This window comes from Pogona vitticeps, chromosome 1 (assembly GCF_051106095.1).
Source record: "Pogona vitticeps strain Pit_001003342236 chromosome 1, PviZW2.1, whole genome shotgun sequence".
NCBI classification, from domain to species: domain Eukaryota; kingdom Metazoa; phylum Chordata; class Lepidosauria; order Squamata; family Agamidae; genus Pogona; species Pogona vitticeps.
Window position 1 is genome coordinate 53,632,312 of NC_135783.1, and position 17,894 is coordinate 53,650,205.

A 17,894-nucleotide genomic window follows, 5' to 3' on the forward strand; every position below is an offset into this window, starting at 1 on the left:
GGTTTCTGTGAATCACACATTTGGGTTTCCTCTGTGCCCACACAGAGACCTTCAGAACATTCTAGAGCCTAAAAGAGTTTGTTAGTCCTCACTCTCTGTTCTGCGCATGTTCCCCACCCTGTAGTTAATCCTCGGTTCATTTTTAGCTGCCACTGAGGTAGCACCTTGGGAACATACTCAGAGCTTCTGTTTCCCCTCACATTTGTATACAGTTCTTGCCTCCCGTTTCCTTACCTTTATTCATCAATCCCTTCTTCTTTGTTCCTTCTCTGAGTTTTGTCTATCTAAAAAAAAACCAACACCATTTGTTAAGCCATTGTTCATCATTCTGCAGCATTCCTGTTTTTTTATGGCCTCTGTAGGCCCATTCAAGAAGTGCACAGTCTGTTCAAACAAGATCCCACTCACACATAGACACTCTAAGTGCCTCTGTTGCTTTGGTGAGAGGTACCAGGCTCAAAATTGCCAATTTTGTGAAAACTTTAACAGAGTAACCTTGAAAAACAGACAATCATTTCTAAAGCCCAATCTTTGGGGACATCGCTAAAAGCAGTCAATACAGCTACTAGCCAGACTACTCCTGTACCATCTGCAAATCCCTGTTGAAACAGGCCCTTATGGAGGCAATTCATTCTGAGTCTTTATCTCCCCAAATCTCTGACATATCATTGGAAGCTATAGACCTACAAAGCCTCCAAAACTAAGGACAAGTGTAGCTTCTTCCCACCGCACTGACCTTACTTCTACACAGTCAGCTTTGAGATCACCAGACCCAAAATGCAAATGCCACTCTGCAATTCCAAGGCATAAACATCACTCTCCAGTTCGGGGGGCATGTGAGCTAAAGGAACCTTGTCATCTCCCACATGATACCACCCATTCACAATCCCAGTCGGTTCCGAGGTCCCCTGCTCCAAAGCCTAAACATGCCTAGAGATCATCCACATTGAGAACTGGATGACAAACACTTTGGAAGTCTATGGAATCGTGTCCTTGTGACCATGTGTCTTCCACTGCCTTTCTATCCTCATGGTCTCTATCACCAAGAAAACATACACTTTCCCTTTTTGTAGCAGTTGTATTCTTATTTCTGCTAACAAATATCTCACTCAAATTGCAGACTGCAGATTACACCTCTGAAGGGAATTTGTCAAAGGCTATGGGGGATTACAATTAATTTTATCTCAGCTGATTTTCAGTACATTTCTAACAGGACTTTTGGAGAAAGCCGTTTGAGTGTGTATAATAGTTCATAACAGAACTATATCCTTCAATAACTGCTAATAATTGAGTGAGATTTTTTTTGAAAAGTGCTTCTTCATATTGCCTTGGTTTTATTTAACAGGCGCATACTAATCATCATGAGTATGTTGTGGCCTGCAATTCCAGAGATTTCTGTGTGAAACAGATTATATCGATCCGTTTCAGTCTGGTTCTGGGCCAGATTTGAGTCAGTCTCTGTGGCTTTTATGGACGACCTCTACTAAGGCATTCTGAAAAGGGGGAATTCTTCCCTGTAGGTTGTGCTGGGTATCTCAGAAGCTTTCAACACCATCAGTCACTCTGTCCTGGGAATGGGACTCTAGGGCACCATTAATTTACTGAAGGCCTGTTTCAGAAGGTGATGCCAGTAGTTTTATTTATATCCTTTAATCAACATCTTTCTGTCCTGCCATTCACAGAAGCCTCAGGGTAACACATAATGAGAGGAAAACAAAATGAGCCAAATATCTATCTCAATAATGTTTACATATAAAGGAAACCTCTTTTATTTCAGTGTCTCTTTGTTATTGCAAAATATTATTTAGGGGGGTCCCAAAATGAACTCCATGTTTAAATATACTCCCATAGAAAGCAATGGAAGCCAATATTTTATTTATTTATTTGATTTCTATCCCGCCTATCTGGTCTTATTCAACCACTCTAGGCGGCTAATAATACAACCTCACTACAAAACTCACAATGAAAACTAGCAAACCAGGAAGGCTCCTAGCCTAAAAGTCTTGTATCACATGACAAAAATGAGGCAACTAGCCTTACAAAGAAAACTGGTAAATCAAACAAGAATTCATGCTTACAAAGAGCATAGCATATAGTGCATGAAGTCTCTTTCTAAGTGAATGCAAGCCAGTGTAGTATGTGAAGTCTTCTGGTTAAAACTAGGAAACTTGTCTCTTGGCATATTCTCAATCTACATCAGTCCCCTCCTGGGAAAAACACAAAGGAACATAAACATTAATCCCTTCTGCTCCAGAGTGATGCGTAATTCTTTCTGTCTGTGCTTCATTTGAACTGGTTCTTTCCAGCTTGCCCTGTGCGTTATTAACAGCATGCATGATGAAATTTTTAAAAAATGAGTTGCGCTTCCTAGGCATTTGTCCTTCCTTTGCTGTCTCTAACAGGCATTCGTTTTAATCAAGGGACAAAGGAGAAACGGAAATGATTTCCCCAAGACCCTGCCCTTCGCTTTGTAGTCCAGCAGCACGATGGAGTTGACTTCTTCCTTTCATCATGACTTAGTAGTGCACTGACATATTTGCATACTGTTACATGTGTCTCTAATGCTAGGTACCCTGCCCAGTCTCAATGCAAATCAGATGCAAATGAATGTATTAGGCTTTTATTTGCATTCGAAGGCACATTCGTACCAATTATCTAATGGCATTCAATTCTTGAGCAAGAAATGCTGTGGCTTTGCTATTTGTATGTTCCTATTAAAAGCAATTCCTGAGATGATGGGAGAGGCGTTGCCTCTGCAGAGCCGCTTATTAACTTCCACTGACATCAAGTGCTGTCATTATCATTGTAATATTTTTCCTAATCATTGCACATGTGTTTTCTGCATAAACAACACGGATACCCCAAAGCATACATTGTACAGAAATGTCTGGCTACCACTGAAATGAAGAGGCAAGCCTCAGGTAGCAGCAAATCACGCTCTAGGTGCACCATTACAGAAAAGGTTCTGCTTTGTGCCCATTGACCACTCAGTTTCACAAATGGTAAGATATATGAGGGTTAAAACAAGTTTTCGGGAAAACACGTCTTTCTGTTCTTACAGCGCTTGCCCTCCAGGAATGGAATCTTCTTTGTCATGTGTACTTCAGCAATCAGATCTGCACAGAAATTCAATGTTTACATCCCAAAGATGAAGCATTTCAGGTTGCACTCCTGCTGTTCTTGGGTTGCCCAGCAATTGTCTGTAGCTATGGGGCATATTGTTGGCATCAGCTTCATGCTCTGTCACAGCCAGGAACCAGACTCCTGACTTATCTTCCAAGGAGATTGATATGGGGAGAAAATGTCATGGGCAAGGGGGCAAGGAGGCCCATTCCCCTCAAGATCCTGAATTTATTATTTTAATATATGTAATATACACAGTGTAGGTGCTATGCATATGAATTATAGTAACTTGCAATTATTAACATACAAACACACCAGACAATTCCTGTGGACAAATTTTGGGAAATGGCTTTTTTAGGCAATATACACACAAGCCATATGGCTTGAAGAGTAAGACTAAAACTTTGAAGGAAGCAAGGATGATGAGTGGAAACCAAGTCCCATGAGAAAAGAGTGAAAGAATTGGGTATGTTTAGCTATGAGTAAAGAAGACTGAGGGGAGCAATGATAACACTCTTCAAATACTTGAAAGATTGTCATACAGAGGAGAGGCAGGATCTGGTCTTGATCAGGATCTGGTCTTGACCAGAGTTCAGGACACATAATAATGGGTTCATGTTATGGGAAACCACATTTCATTTAAATATCAGGAAAAACTTCCTGACTGTTAGAACAGTGGGATAGTGGAACCAAGAGGTGGTGAACACTCCAATATAAGAGGCATTCAAGAGAAAATTCGACAACCATCTCTCAGATCTGCTTTGATTTGGATTCTTGCATTGAACAGGGGTTGGGACTCGATGGCTTCACAGATCCATTCCAAGTCCATTATTTTATTATTCTCTATGATTCAATGATTTCAACTGGTACAGGTTCAAGGATGAAAGCTGAAGCGGCACGGGCATAATAAAACAAAACAAAACAAAATAATGCATATTGTCCAGCACAGTTGAGAGCACAATGTAGAATATTACTTCTAAAGAGTAATTACTTACAGCTATAGTTCTCTGACCAGTAATTAATTAACATTAATTGGCTTCTTTTTAAGGAGAAAAGCAGGATAAAAATTGTTTAAATAAATAAAATAAAAATATTAATTACAATGATTAAAAATAATCTTCTATTGTTTCTCAAAATTAACTATAAAATAGTAACTTTTTACTTATCTGTTAGAAAAACCTGAATGCCACAAGCTGCCAACTTGTAGTGTCAAACACATATCCCAGTCCACCTTACAGCACAGCCAGCAGACTGTAAGGTGGCAGCAGCTGTAGTGGATTTTAGAAGAAGGGGGGCATTTGCCTTTTGCCTTCCGTTAAACAGCTTTTTACATATTTTTATGGATTTTTGGGATTTTTAGTGTTTTTGTATTTTAATAGAATTATTGCCTCGTCCTGTGGCATTCCTCCTCCATCATATAGTGAGATCATAATCTTGTAATTGTAATAAAAATTAAAAGTTATTGTTACATCAATAAAGAAGTTAAATCATTCCTTGATGATGTTTAAGGTAAATTAGCTTTCCAATAGGAAAAAGACATTAATTGCTAAGTAACTAGTAACTAATTATTTGTAAATAACTGATTCAAAGCTCTGGTCTAAAAATGATGGATGGTTTGTCTTTCTTTTCATTTTGACTTAAGGCTTATGATATTATGAAAGTGACCCATGGAACAGAACACAGCCTAGTCCACGACTTGATGATGCTGAAGGAAGACTGTGAGGCTGGCCTGCTGTCGGAATGAAGAAGGCTTGCAAACTCTGCTCTCCAGGTGAAGAGAGTGTCTCCCTGTATATTGCAGGGACATTTTCTTATATGCTAAACATATCTGACGGATGAGCTAAGAAAACGTTCCAGATGTTCTCTTGTATAAACACAATGGCCAAAATCCTTTTGCTTAGTGTAGTAAAATCATACTAGAGCAAGCCCACTGAATCAATGGGGATTTAGTGGGCCAACCCCTGTGAAAAGTCAAGTGATTCAAGTGGGCCTGTTCTAAAGGAAGTTGCCATTAGGCCCATATGAATCAATGGAATGTATGAAAGAGCTGACTCACCAAATCCCCATTGATTCAGTAGGACTGCTCTAGTGAGATTACTACATTAAGCAACAAGATTTTGCCCCATATTGTTGCTTCTGTTTATTAATGAAATAATGTTCCTCATTTGTTGAAATTCCAGCAAATATATCTTCCCTGTAGTGCAAATAAGCTTTCAAAAAGTGTGAACAGTTGTTTCTGAGGGTACAATTTACTATTAAAATAATATAATATGCAAATATCTGTAAGTATCTTCACTGACCATCGTTCTTAAGTTACATTACCATAATCCTTTTGATAAAATGGGCATAAATTTAAAAGCATACATCCATATTCTTCTGAATGCCAGAAGTACTATCCTACTGTTGGGTGCCCTGAACACACCTGATCTTTAGCAAATTTCAGATGCTAATCAGCCTCAAGCTCGGCTAGTATGCAAACGAAAACTGCTTTGGAATGTCAGGGTAGGAACAGGATCTTGCCTAAAACCCTGGTAAGCCACTGGCATTCAGTATTGACACCACACTGGGTAGAAAAGCCAGAAGTCTGACTCCATATAAGGCAACGTCCTGAGTTTCCAACATTTCCTAAGCACCTGAACTCAGTTTTAAAAACTAACTTCACTTACCTTGCTCTGTTCTCCCCACATTATTTCCAGATGTGGAATATTTCTCTGTATTTACATCTTTTTCCTATTTTGTTTTGCCTATGATTTATTTGTTAATCACGAACTGTGCAGATGCAATTTCAATCCAATTTTATAAAGATGAACATTGATTGGGCTTCCTGGTCATCAGATTTAGTAGTGTGTGAGCGAGATTAGTATATTATGGCTTTTATGGAATACAGAAAAGAGGAGGTAGTTCTCCCACTAAACAAGATCAGTCCTCAGAAGCTTCAGTCCCAAACATGCTTATAAAAGGGTAAGCCCAATTGGATGTAATGGGGCTTCCTTCCAAAGAAACACACACAGGATAGAGCCAATGGTCTAATTCTTTTGTCTTTCAAACACAGATGTTGAGCCTTGTTCTTTTACCTAAGAAACTGATTTCATGTACAGTAATTTTGGGAAACAGGTAACTAATTGATACCATATGCAAGCAGTAATCCCCAGACGTTCATCATGCCTTCTGTAATTGGAAAATTTCTAGGAATCAATGAACTTCTGCATTCTACAACAGGCCCCTAGAAATTTGAGCAAAGATTCTTGCTAATCCTTCTTGAGTTTGAAGTAAACAATCCATGGCTTAATGCAGCTTCCTATATTTCTATATAACAATACTGTCTTTAATGGACAAGTGGCTGCCACTGGATGAGGTACTTAGGCCAGTACTTTAGGCCTTACTTTTAGCCCATAAACAGACATTAGAGCAAGGGTATCTCATGAGTGGGACACAAGAAATGTACAGGTGAGGTAACCCTCCATCACAGCCCATGTCATTCTTGTGTTGCAGCCAAATACTTATCGCAAAGCAGAAACCATGTATGTGCTTCAAAAGACTCACCCAAGGTGTGTGTCTCCCACTATTCTCTCTCAAAGATTTACTGCTGTCTCCGTATCATTGGCTGTCATTTCATTAACTTCAAACCAGCTTCTTCACGTCTATAATGTGATGCCATGCATTACAATGTAATGAGAAGAGATTTCCAAGGAAAGGAATACTCTGGACACAATTTACAGCCACAGTACATGAATGCCAATGTGTGTGTGTGGGGGGGGAGAGAGAAGGAGAGAGGGAGGGAGGGAGGGAGGGAGAACAATTTGCTCTCAAAGTGATTCAGCTAGTTGCAACGCAGTATAGTATAGTACATTTATATGGGAAATATCTGTGCCCTTCTAACTGCTTCAGGTAGAAGTCTGAGTCATGTTGGCCACAGAAGGAGTGAAATAATCTGGGAAGGCTCACTGTTTGGCTTTCCCAACTAATGTTATCCAAGAGAAATCATTTAGAGAAGAGACTATACTTGAGCAGATAAGGAATGAAGTTATAATTATACTAAATATAATTAATATGTACTCTTTAGTGTAAGTTACTAGAGCTTTGGTGGTGACCCTGGAAGAACCGGTGTGGCCATGAGGAAAATCCGCCAGCATCAGTTAGCTCTCTTCCCACTTGTCATTGTGGTTTCTGTTTCTTCTCCGCTTCCTGATATTATTTCAGAAATTAATTTAAGAACATACACACAATTAATTACTTGCCATCTTGGGATCAATTGGTAAATTTAATGATGAACAGGAGCCTCGAGCATCGGTCGGACTCTTGTATGGGTACACCCAGAGCAAACAATGGCAGCGTATATGGAAATAGTCAAAAATGCATGTCTTTCGTACTGGTTTTCATTGATTACCGTTTATTTCATTTATTGTATTTCCCTCAGCAGGAGCAATAAATGAAACGGACATTTACTTTTGTCCAAGAGTGATTTGCTGGATGATTTAATTTCTGGAGGATGAGTGCTGCAGAGCAGCAAAGACAGCAGGATGTTCCTCTTCTTGTTGTTCTTTTTGCCCGTCACAAACTGCATTGGAAAACAAAAACAGCCAGAGCTTGACAGCTCGGTGAGATTTAAATAAAGGAGAGATTTTAAATGGAACAACCATTCATCAGTTCAAGGAGAGGGAAAGGACTTGCATTCATGAGGCATGTTCACTTGTGTCGTGATCCTGGGCATCTGAGTGCAAAATGTATTTAGACTGCAGCAGAAATGAAGGAAGCACACATATATACTGGTACATTTCTATTTTTCCCTTTAAAATGCATAAAAAGGAGGAGAGATTGTTGGGATTTGGTTTGTTGGCATCATACGAGGGCGCAATATATCCAGCAGAGATTGGGTTAGACCCAGGCTTTTAAAGAGTCAACAATAACATTTGATAATGTATGCCTTATATGCTGGATACACTAGTCAATATCCTAGTCAATGTTTGTGTAGCATAAATCCCCACCACCATCTTGTAAAACTGTGCTGGATTACACTGTAGCTTAAACAACTGCAAAATGGGCCCTGCAAACCCTCAAAAGCATTGTGTAAGTATGGTAGGGAACCTTGAGGATCACACATATGCATACATAAACATAGGCACATTAAACTGTGCAAACTTCTGCAAGTGGAAGAACCTAGTGTGCAAAAATTTTGGGGGGAAATCACTTTCTGTTAGTCCCAAGAAAATATTACTACTGAATTTTTATGCAATGGGTTTAAGCATCTGATTAATTTTTCAGTGGAAATCAATTGGAATTTAGCTGTATTATGCTTAGATATTATATACAGGGTTTGCCCTGCTGGAAATATGGTCCTGTGAGCTCTTGGCCAAAGAAGTAATTTCTCCACTCTTGGGAAAGATTTTCAAGCACCTGGCAAAGATGATGGGAACAAAACATTATATCAATATTTGTATTTTATTTGTGATGCATGTATAAATATGCCCAAATTTATGGAGAACTGGTTTATCAAAGACTGGCCTCAATGAGGCACTCTTGTTTGAACAGGATACTTCAAGCTACCATACATGAGGATATGTCATATGGTAAGGTTGTGCTGGCCTTCACACTCTACAAGTGAAGAGTGTGAAGGCCAACACAACTCAGAGTGGGATATGGCCGTCTATTCTGAGAAACAGGATTTTAGATCAGGTAGATGATACACATTGTCCACCAGAGCTCTTCTGAAGGTCTTCTGTATGAGTTTATTTATATTTGAGAGGGCTAAATAAAGCATACGTATATCTATATGCTACATTTTCCTAAGTCTTTGAAAATTCAATTTAATGCGCTACTTACAACAAAATCCACCATTAGTGTCATATATAGTCAGGGTAATTCTGTCTACAGAACAAATTAAGAACTGCAAGCCATCTGGTTTGCTCACAGATCTGTCTGAAGGAGTGCTTTTTTCTTGCTGCTCACACAGAGGTTTTATAGGAACCACATTTTCTGTTGCAAGGGATCTGACAGCTTCCCTGAAATTCATCACAGACAGTTATCAGTGGCAGCCAAAAGTCAGAGGGATTTATTTGTTTGTTTGTTTGTTTGTTTATAATATTTTTTAGCCGCACCATTGCCAGTGGCTTCTGGGCGTACAACATTAAAACTTAAAAACATTAAAAACATTTTAAAGGACAATATAAAATAGCATATATTAAAATAATTTTTAAAACATTAAAATTAATAAATCCTGCTGCTCATATGGCCAGCTAGGGAATATTGTTTAATTAAAATGCTGGCTGAACAGAAAGGTCTTTGCCTGGCGCCGAAAAGCCAAGAGTGTTGGAGCCAGGCGGATCTCTCTAGGGAGGGCATTCCAAAGTTGGGGGGCAACAGCCGAGGAGGCCCTATTTCGACATGCCATCCCCCTCACCTCTTTCAGGGATGGCACCTTCAGAAGGGCCTCCTGGCCTGATCTTAGAGGATGGGCAGGCTCATATGGAAGAAGGCGGTCCTTTAGGTAACCAGGTCCTAAGCCGTTTAGGGCTTTATATGTCAAAGTAAGCACTTTGAATTGGGCCCAAGCAGCAACCGGCAGCCGGTGTAAATTTTTCAGAACCGGCGTGATATGAGTCCATGCGGCGGCACCACTTATCAGCCGCGCAGCCCGGTTCTGTGCCAGTTGCAGTCGTCAGACCGTCTTCAAAGGCTGCCCCACGTATAGCGCATTGCAGTAGTCCAGTCTGGTTGTTACCAGTGCATGAGTGACTGCTGCCAGGCTCCGCTCATCCAGGTAAGGGCGAAGTTGATATATTCTCCGCAGCTGTAAGAAGGCACCCCTGGACACTGAGTCCACCTGGGCTTCCAAGGTCAGACTGGGGTCAAGGAGCACCCCCAAGCTGCGGACCCTGTCCTTTAGGGGGAGTGTAATCCGATCTAAGGTAGGGAAATGGCCCTTTAACCTATCTGGCGGGGCACCTACCAGCAGCACTTCAGACTTGTCTGGATTGAGCCTCAGTTTATTGACTCTCATCCAGACCATTATCGAGTCCAGGCACGAGTTCAGAACAGTGACTGCCACACCTGGATTGGTAGAGAATGAGAGGTAGAGGTGGGTGTCGTCAGCATATTGCTTACTCCTCAGCCCAAACCTCCTAATGACCTCGCCCAGCGGTTTCATGTAGATATTGAACAGCATGGGGGACAGTATAGAGCCCTGAGGAACCCCATGACGCAACCGCCATGGGTCAGAGCTACTGTCCCCAGCACCACTTTCTGGACTCGATCAGCCAGGTAGGAGTAAAACAGTGCCTCCGATTCCCATCCCAGCCAGTCTGTCCAGAAGGACACCATGGTTGATGGTGTTGAAAGCCGCTGAAAGGTCCAGGAGACTCAACAGGGATGCATTACCCCTGTCTTTCTCCCGGCAAAGGTTGTCAAACAGGGCGACCAAGGCAGTTTCCATCCCATAACCCGGCCTGAAACTCGATTGAAATGGATCTAGATAATCCGTTTCATCCAGGAGAGCCTGGAGTTGCTCAGCCACCACGTTCCAACACCTTGCCCAGAAAAGGGAGGTTTGCTATTGGACGATAGTTGTTCACTAGACCTGGATCCAGATTAGGTTTTTTTAGGAGTGGGTGAATCACTGCCTCCTTTAATGGGGCAGGGACCACTCCCTCTCTTAATGAGGAGTTGATGACCTCCAGGATCCAGGTGCAAACTCCCCTGGCAGATTTCTTTATTAGCCATGATGGGCAAGGGTCGAGTTGTGTAGTGGTGGCACGAACCGATCCAAGCACCCTGTCCACATCCTCAGGTCGCAACAACTGAAACTCATCCAATAAATTATGACATAAGTCCGGAGCACTGGACACAACCATGGGCTTTGCATCAACAGTGGAATCCAAATCTTTGCGAATCTGAGCAATTTTCCCCTCAAAGTGTGTAACAAATTCGTTACAGCGAGCCACTGAGGAGTCCAGGACCTCCACCGAACCATTAGGTTGAAGAAGGTCCCAGACCACTCGAAATAGCTCTGCTGGACGACACACCGAGGAAGCGATACGGCTGGAGAAATACTGGCGTTTCGCCAGCCGTATTGCCACAGAGTAGGCCCAATAATGGGCTCTAAGCTGTGTTCGGTCATAGTCACAGCGATATTTCCTCCATCTGCGCTCAAGCCGTCTCCCCAACCGTTTCATGGCCAAAAGCTCCTCTGTGTACCATGGAGCCTTATAGGCTCTGCGGGCAGGGAGAGGGCACCTAGGTGCGATCGTGTCGACCGCCCGGGCCACCTCCTTGTACCACAAGGTGACCTGGGCTTCGACAGGAGCGCCGACCATATCAGCTGGAAACTCCCCTAGAGCATTCAGGAATCCTTCAGGATCCATAAGTCTCCGGGGGTGGATCATTTTAATTGTTCCCCCACCCCTGCAGAGGATAGTACTGGCAGAGAGTCTAAATTTTACCAGGAAATGGTCCGACCATGACAACGGAGTCAAAGATAAATCCACCACATCCGGACCACCATCCCGCGGTCCCGTAGAGAATACTAGGTCAAGTGTATGACCTTTCTCATGAGTCGGGCCGATGACATGTTGAGACAGCCCCATGGTTGTCATGGCGGCCATGAAGTCCTGAGCTGCCCCTGATAAAGTGGCCTCGGCATGGAGGTTGAGGTCTCCCAGTACCAAAAGTCTGGGAGTCCTTACCACCAGATCCAAGATCACCTCCATCAGCTCAGGTAGGGAGACTGTTGGTAAGCAGCAGGGTGGGCGGTACACCAGCAGAATCCCTAATCTGTCTCGCAAGTCCAACACACAATACAGGCCCTCTAGACCATTTCTCAAGGGGACAGGGAGTCTGGAAAAATGGAAGGAATCCTTATAGACTATTGCCACACCTCCTCCCCGCCCCTCCGGGCGACCCTGGTGTTGGACCAAGTACCCAGGGGGCCATAACTGAGATAGAGGAACTCCTCTTTCTCCTCTCACCCAGGTCTCAGTAATGCATGCCAGGTCAGCCCCCTCATCCAAAATTAAGTCATGGATGAGGGCAGTCTTTGCTGGAAGATTGGAGAGTGTTGGCTTAGAATATGGGCACAAGGCTCAGCTAATAAGAGGCTAACTTCTGTGTCATATTGTAATATGTATGTTGTTTCCTTTGCCACAGTCTAATGTGTCCTCCTCTGGTACACAGGTGAAGGATCCATGTTTGTAACACTCAGCATGATTCAGTGGCTGCTGCATCTTTATTTCTTCTGAAAATAGTGGATGCGGGATAGGGTGAGAAACCTCGCAAAAGAGAGCAAAGAACAACCAAAATCCTCAGAAATATACATGCATCTCAAAAGACCTTTTGAGCTGAAGCTGCAAAAGGTAATGCTAATTGAAATGATGTCTTGTTGCTTTTGCTGCAGTAGACTAACACATCTAATCCACATCCACACTCATTCCAAGGATGAACAACAAATAATGCAGCCAAGAAGCATGGCTGTTTCACCACCCTGGACATGTCAGATAGAATGGTCAACATGGACCAAATAAAATGAAAATTATTGTCAATCTCCAGTTCTGAAGGTTTGCTTAGAAGGTGCAAAAGCATATCTGTTGTTCATTGAAGTAAGGTGATTTAAGCAAGTAAATATAGTTGACTGTACATGACAAAGTACTGTCTAAACAACTTAAGCAATTATTTCAACACCTTTGTCTAGTTGGTAGGAGTTGACATTTAAAAGTCCCCACATCTCGTGCTGTGCATGCTATTTAAAGCAAGAGATTAAAAGAAAAAAGATAAAAAATGTGACAAATATTTTCTATTCTCACCAAAACGATCGGAAGTCTGGGAAAGGCACAGACTTAGGGTAATTTGTGTAACCAAATTTGAAACATTTTGCAATTTTCTCTCTCTCCACCCACCCACACACTCACCCACCCACACAGACCATCCAAGTGGTGATACTAATTCAGAAACTGCATCTCTGCTCAAGCCCAGCAATGACCTGTATAGGTATCAGGATATCTTTGTTGCAGCTTTAATATTTCACTGTTGGTGTCTCTTCATAGAATTGAATCAATGCTGCCGTTTCTTCTGGGTTTGCACTGATTGGGGAGGCTGCAATCCCTCACTGCTAAGAGGGATGATAGGTTTAAAAATAAGGACCTTAGGGATTCCCTCCCAAAAGAAAACGAAGAAGTCAGCCTTGGTAATTAGGCTGCTCACAGTCTCCTGAAGCTAACAATTTCACAGTAGGTCTCTAGAGACCAAGTGACCTTTTAAGGGTGTGTGTGAAGAGGAAGAACTTGAGACCGAGCTAGCAATGATGCTGCTGATGTTCAAAATAGGGCGATTCCCCACCCCAAGATGTTCTAGCTTTAATGGTCCCAGTAAATGAAAACCTGAACAGAAACAAAGAAAGGTGTCCAAACGCAGGTAAGCAATACTACATACTTTCCATACCTGTTATCTCAGATTAGTACTGACAATTCTTCACATTTTATTTTTGCATTACATGAGATGGCCTTTGATAGTGGTTGCACAGTATGTGATCTTCCCTTACATTCACCAGTAGAGCATTATATGATGATGTAAAACCTTGTTGGATAAATGAATGAATCTCCTTTCTGCCATCTCCCATAACAGAATAATCAATGAGGATTTTAAGCATTGCCATGAGTGGTTTCTCTCCTTTTTTTTCCTGGCTCACCACCATCACCCTTTATTGTTATATGGTGTTGGTGTTCTGTGCTGTCAGGTTGCTTCTGAAGAATAACAGCCCGAACAGGGTTTTCAGTCTTTGTAGGATGCTCAGAGAAGTGTCTGCCATGGCCACCCCACCTCATGCGCTTCCATGGCCAAGCAGGGAATTGAACCCAAATCACTTGGGTCCTGTTCTGGTACTCTGTCCATTACACCACACTTGATCCCATCTTGTATGGTATGCCTACTAATATACCTGGGTTCTGATATAATTTTTTTTTGTAGGCCTAAGCTGTGTTCTTGAAATGGCACCCATAAATCAAGTGATCACTGCTACACAGGATACATACTCTTTGAACTGCCCATGTCATTCAGTTCACATAGTTATGGTGGTCGTGTGTTCTGTTCTAGGGAGTGTCAGTATCTGAAGGGTAGCTGGAGGACAATCCTCGTTTGACCGTGTCTCCAGTTTGAAGGGCTGCCTAGTCAAAGATAAAGAAGAATCCTAAGGGGGAGGATCGGGGATTTCAAGTTGCCCATCCACATTGAGTAATACCTGGACAGCAGAATCGGTGGCTGCTACACACAGGTCTCATATTCACTCTCTTTTCCATTTGGATAAGATGCACTTGCAAATTCTGTTTAAATGGCAAGATCACTTCTAACTTTGTATCTGTATGCATAAACCAGCACATCCATTTTATGCAAACTGGTGCCCATTTTTGGAGAGGCGTGCTCCCCCTTTTTTATGATGTGTAAGTGACCACTCTACACAACTATACATCCAATACATTGGGATGGGGTGCTTCAGTGGGCCCGGAAGCCAACTTTGTGCCCTCAGGATCATCCAAGGCTACTCAGACTACCAAAAATGTTTTTAAAGATAAAGGACAAGTGTGAATGACTTGGGGTGTAATTCTGGTTTAAGAAAACTGGTTTTTCTTTTATTTTTATTTTTTGGTCTTAAACACTGCATGGAGACTCTGATACTTAAAAGCTAAGGCAGTGTTCCCAAAGGTTCCGAAGAACAATTCACATTTTCCCCACTATGGAAAACATTTTGTGTGATGAGTTTGGGAACCACAAAAACAACTTTAGAGGGCCAAATATGGCCTAAGAGCTCCACTTTGCTATTCTTGCTGTATGCCAAGGTTTCTCATTACCAAATTTGGCCAATCTGGCCTCTGGGGAGGGTCTGGCCCTCAGGGAAGGGAAAGAGTGAGGTGATCTATTGACCAAGCTGCCACTTTAAGTTTACCGTTGCTGAATCACAGGTGGCTTCAGTTCCAACTTCCTGGCCCAAGGTCAATTAAACATTTTGGCAAAGGGAAAATTCTGGTTTCTGGTCATATCATACAAATCTTTTACCTTTTACTAAGGATTTCCATGGAGAGGAACATTTATGACAGCTGGAGACCCATCTTTTCAGGCAGGCTTTTTACAGCCACCAGTGAGTCCCTGAATACCACTTTTAAAGTTAAGATACTTTTCAATGTTTACCTGCTTTAAATTATTCAGTTGTATTTTAATTAGTGTACTGTATAACTTAATTGTCTTTAATGTTTAACTTATGGTTTTAAATTCTATTAGCTTAATATTGTGAGCTGCCTTGGATCCTCTTATTGGGAGATGGGCAGCCTATACTTACTTACTTACTTACCTACTTACCTACGTACCTGTAAAATTAAAAATGGTTGGATCATTTGGAGACCTTCAGTTTTGGTGATCTAGTTGCTGCCAGTGGGTTTTGATCAGCTTCTTTTGGGACAACTATATGATTCCAGATAGTGTTCTGATATACGTATGGCTTCATAAGTAATGAGGGCATGTAATTTCCTTGGATATCATTAGTTGTGCCCCAAAAACTCTTAGATGTGCATATATTGTGCAAAGTCTTTCTAACAAGTGTCATCATTTTCCAACTTATTCAGAGGTCTTTCTCTTGGTAAAATATTAAGTTTGCAAAATATTTAGATTGAATGATGGAATACTCAGATACCATTTCTTCCTAACCTTATGGCTTCATTGACTGCACCTACATGTTGTTGAGCTGATGTCTGCAATTTCTGCTCATTCTTCCTCCAAAATGTCCTTATGATTGCCCCTATCTCTTATGCTTTCTTGCTGGGTCAGACTCTTGAGGATTCTGCATATATTTGAGATTATTTCATTGGCATTGACAACTTCCTCCTTCTTCAGGCTCATTAACCATCTCTGTGCATTTATTTAAATATATTTTAAAATGTAGGAAGCAATTGATTTGGAGAAATAAACACAATGGAAATATGGGAGTCTGTGCTTTAGGATATCAGGTTGAACATGTGGTATGTACCAACAAATCAATTGTGATTTATGGCAATCCTAATATGGTTTCGGAAATATGTGAGATATTTAAGTTGTTTAACCAATGCCACCACCCCCTTGTGAGTTTCCATGGGCTGAGCCCAGTGTTCTGAGCCTTTGGGCATCACATAGTAAAAACTCATTCCAAGAAATAAGATGCTTAAGTCTAACCCCATGGTTGGCTGCTGGCCGAAAGCACTTGATAGTTTTCCCCTTGAGTCAAAATGAAATCTGGCAAGGAGTGGATGCCTTGAAGTGTAAGTTCATTTTCTTCTTTACTTTCCCAAATATTGTGAGAGTTTTAAGTCTGTCTTTTAGGCAACCAGTTGGCACAATATGTAAAAGAAGCAAGAATGGCCACTGAAGTGATGTGTGCATTCTCCACACCTAATTTTTAGAGTATATATTTTAATTGTTTTATCTTTTTAATTATATTTTAATTGTTGTAAACCACCCAGAGACCTTTGGGTTGTGTGGGCGGCATATAGGATAAATAATTAAATAAATAATGTGCAAGATTTAAAGATAGAACAAGTCCATCTTCTCTGTGGAAAGATGTGTGACGTCCATGGAGATTCATGTGTTCCATCTTTGGATATTACATGCCAAGCATAAGCAAAATATGTACAGGTGGCTGCCCTTGCTCCTGAATAGGATGCACAAATGCCTCAAATGGGGAAGCAAATCATTATTACAATGATTTTCATCTTCTATCCCTTCCCACCAACTACTACTATTTGTCCACTTCTCTCATAAAATTATCTTGAGTTTGAAATCTGTAGTGTCTGTACGGACTATGAATACTTCCACTTCCCTGTTACAGGAGACGGTGGAAACAAACATGTAGATCAACTCAACCTGTTGTTTATCACTGTTATTTTGAATAATTTCAATACAAATGGGTAGTATTCTTAAACTTCATGGGTACAACTTCCTTTGTGTTTGTTCTCTCTTCAGAAGTTTTCAGCCTAAAGAATAGACAGAGAGGCCTGAACCATAAACTTAGCAACACACCAGTCCTGCGTTTGAGAATGTTTTGCTTTCAGATATAAAATGTATTAAATTTCATTACATTGCAATGCATGAGGCAGTAGCTATTAAGGTAATTTTCAACACAGACTTCAGTGCATTGCAACATTTATGTCTCAGGTTCTATATATCAATTATCTTACTGTAAGTGACAGTTTATGTCCTGACATATATATACAGTGCTGCCTCGCTTAACGATGATAATCCATTCCAGGAAACTCACTGTTAAGCGAAAACATCATAAAGGGATATAAAAAAAAAACACTGAAACACATTGAAACCCGTTCAATGTGTTCCAATGGGGTAAAAACTCACCGTCCAGCGAAGATCCTCCACACAGTGGCCATTTTCGCTGCCTGTATAGCAAGGAATCTGTCCCTAAACACAGCGGGGAGCCATTTTAATTACCCGGTGGCCATTTTGAAACCGCTGATCAGCTGTTCGAAAAACATCGTTTTGCGAAGAATCGGTTCCCGAAGCAGGGAACCGATCATTGCAAAGCGAAATTCCCCCATTTAGACCATCGTTTTGCGATCACAATCGTCAAAGTGGATTTGTCATAATGCAGGGCAATCGTAAAGCGAGGCACCACTGAAATTTGAGTAAAAAGGGCGACTTCTCTAACTAAAATTGACAGTCTTCATTATGACAGGCCATGAAGAAATTGGGATTTTGCACCCATTGTTTTCATTTGGGTACATTTGCACATTTTGATGTTCTTTCAAAAGCTGAAG

At 41.4% G+C, this 17,894-nt stretch overlaps 1 protein-coding gene and 1 non-coding gene across 6 annotated transcripts in view; both read left to right on the plus strand.

Annotated features, from left to right (window-relative positions):
• The window catches only part of SMYD3 (SET and MYND domain containing 3), a 506,262-nt gene extending 500,862 nt beyond the window's left edge, over positions 1-5,400 (plus strand). For all 5 annotated transcript variants that reach the window (XM_020787921.3, XM_072992847.2, XM_072992864.2 and 2 more), the window contains one exon: positions 4,766-5,400. In XM_020787921.3, coding sequence (XP_020643580.3) covers positions 4,766-4,867 — 102 coding nt within the window. In that variant the 3' untranslated portion in view covers positions 4,868-5,400. The remainder of the gene's footprint in view (positions 1-4,765) is intronic.
• Positions 5,401-15,118: 9,718 nt separating this feature from the next.
• Positions 15,119-15,237, plus strand: LOC140703604 (U5 spliceosomal RNA). Its single transcript, XR_012082911.2, has one exon. It is a non-coding gene; the product is annotated as a U5 spliceosomal RNA (small nuclear RNA).
• Positions 15,238-17,894: the final 2,657 nt, after the last annotated feature.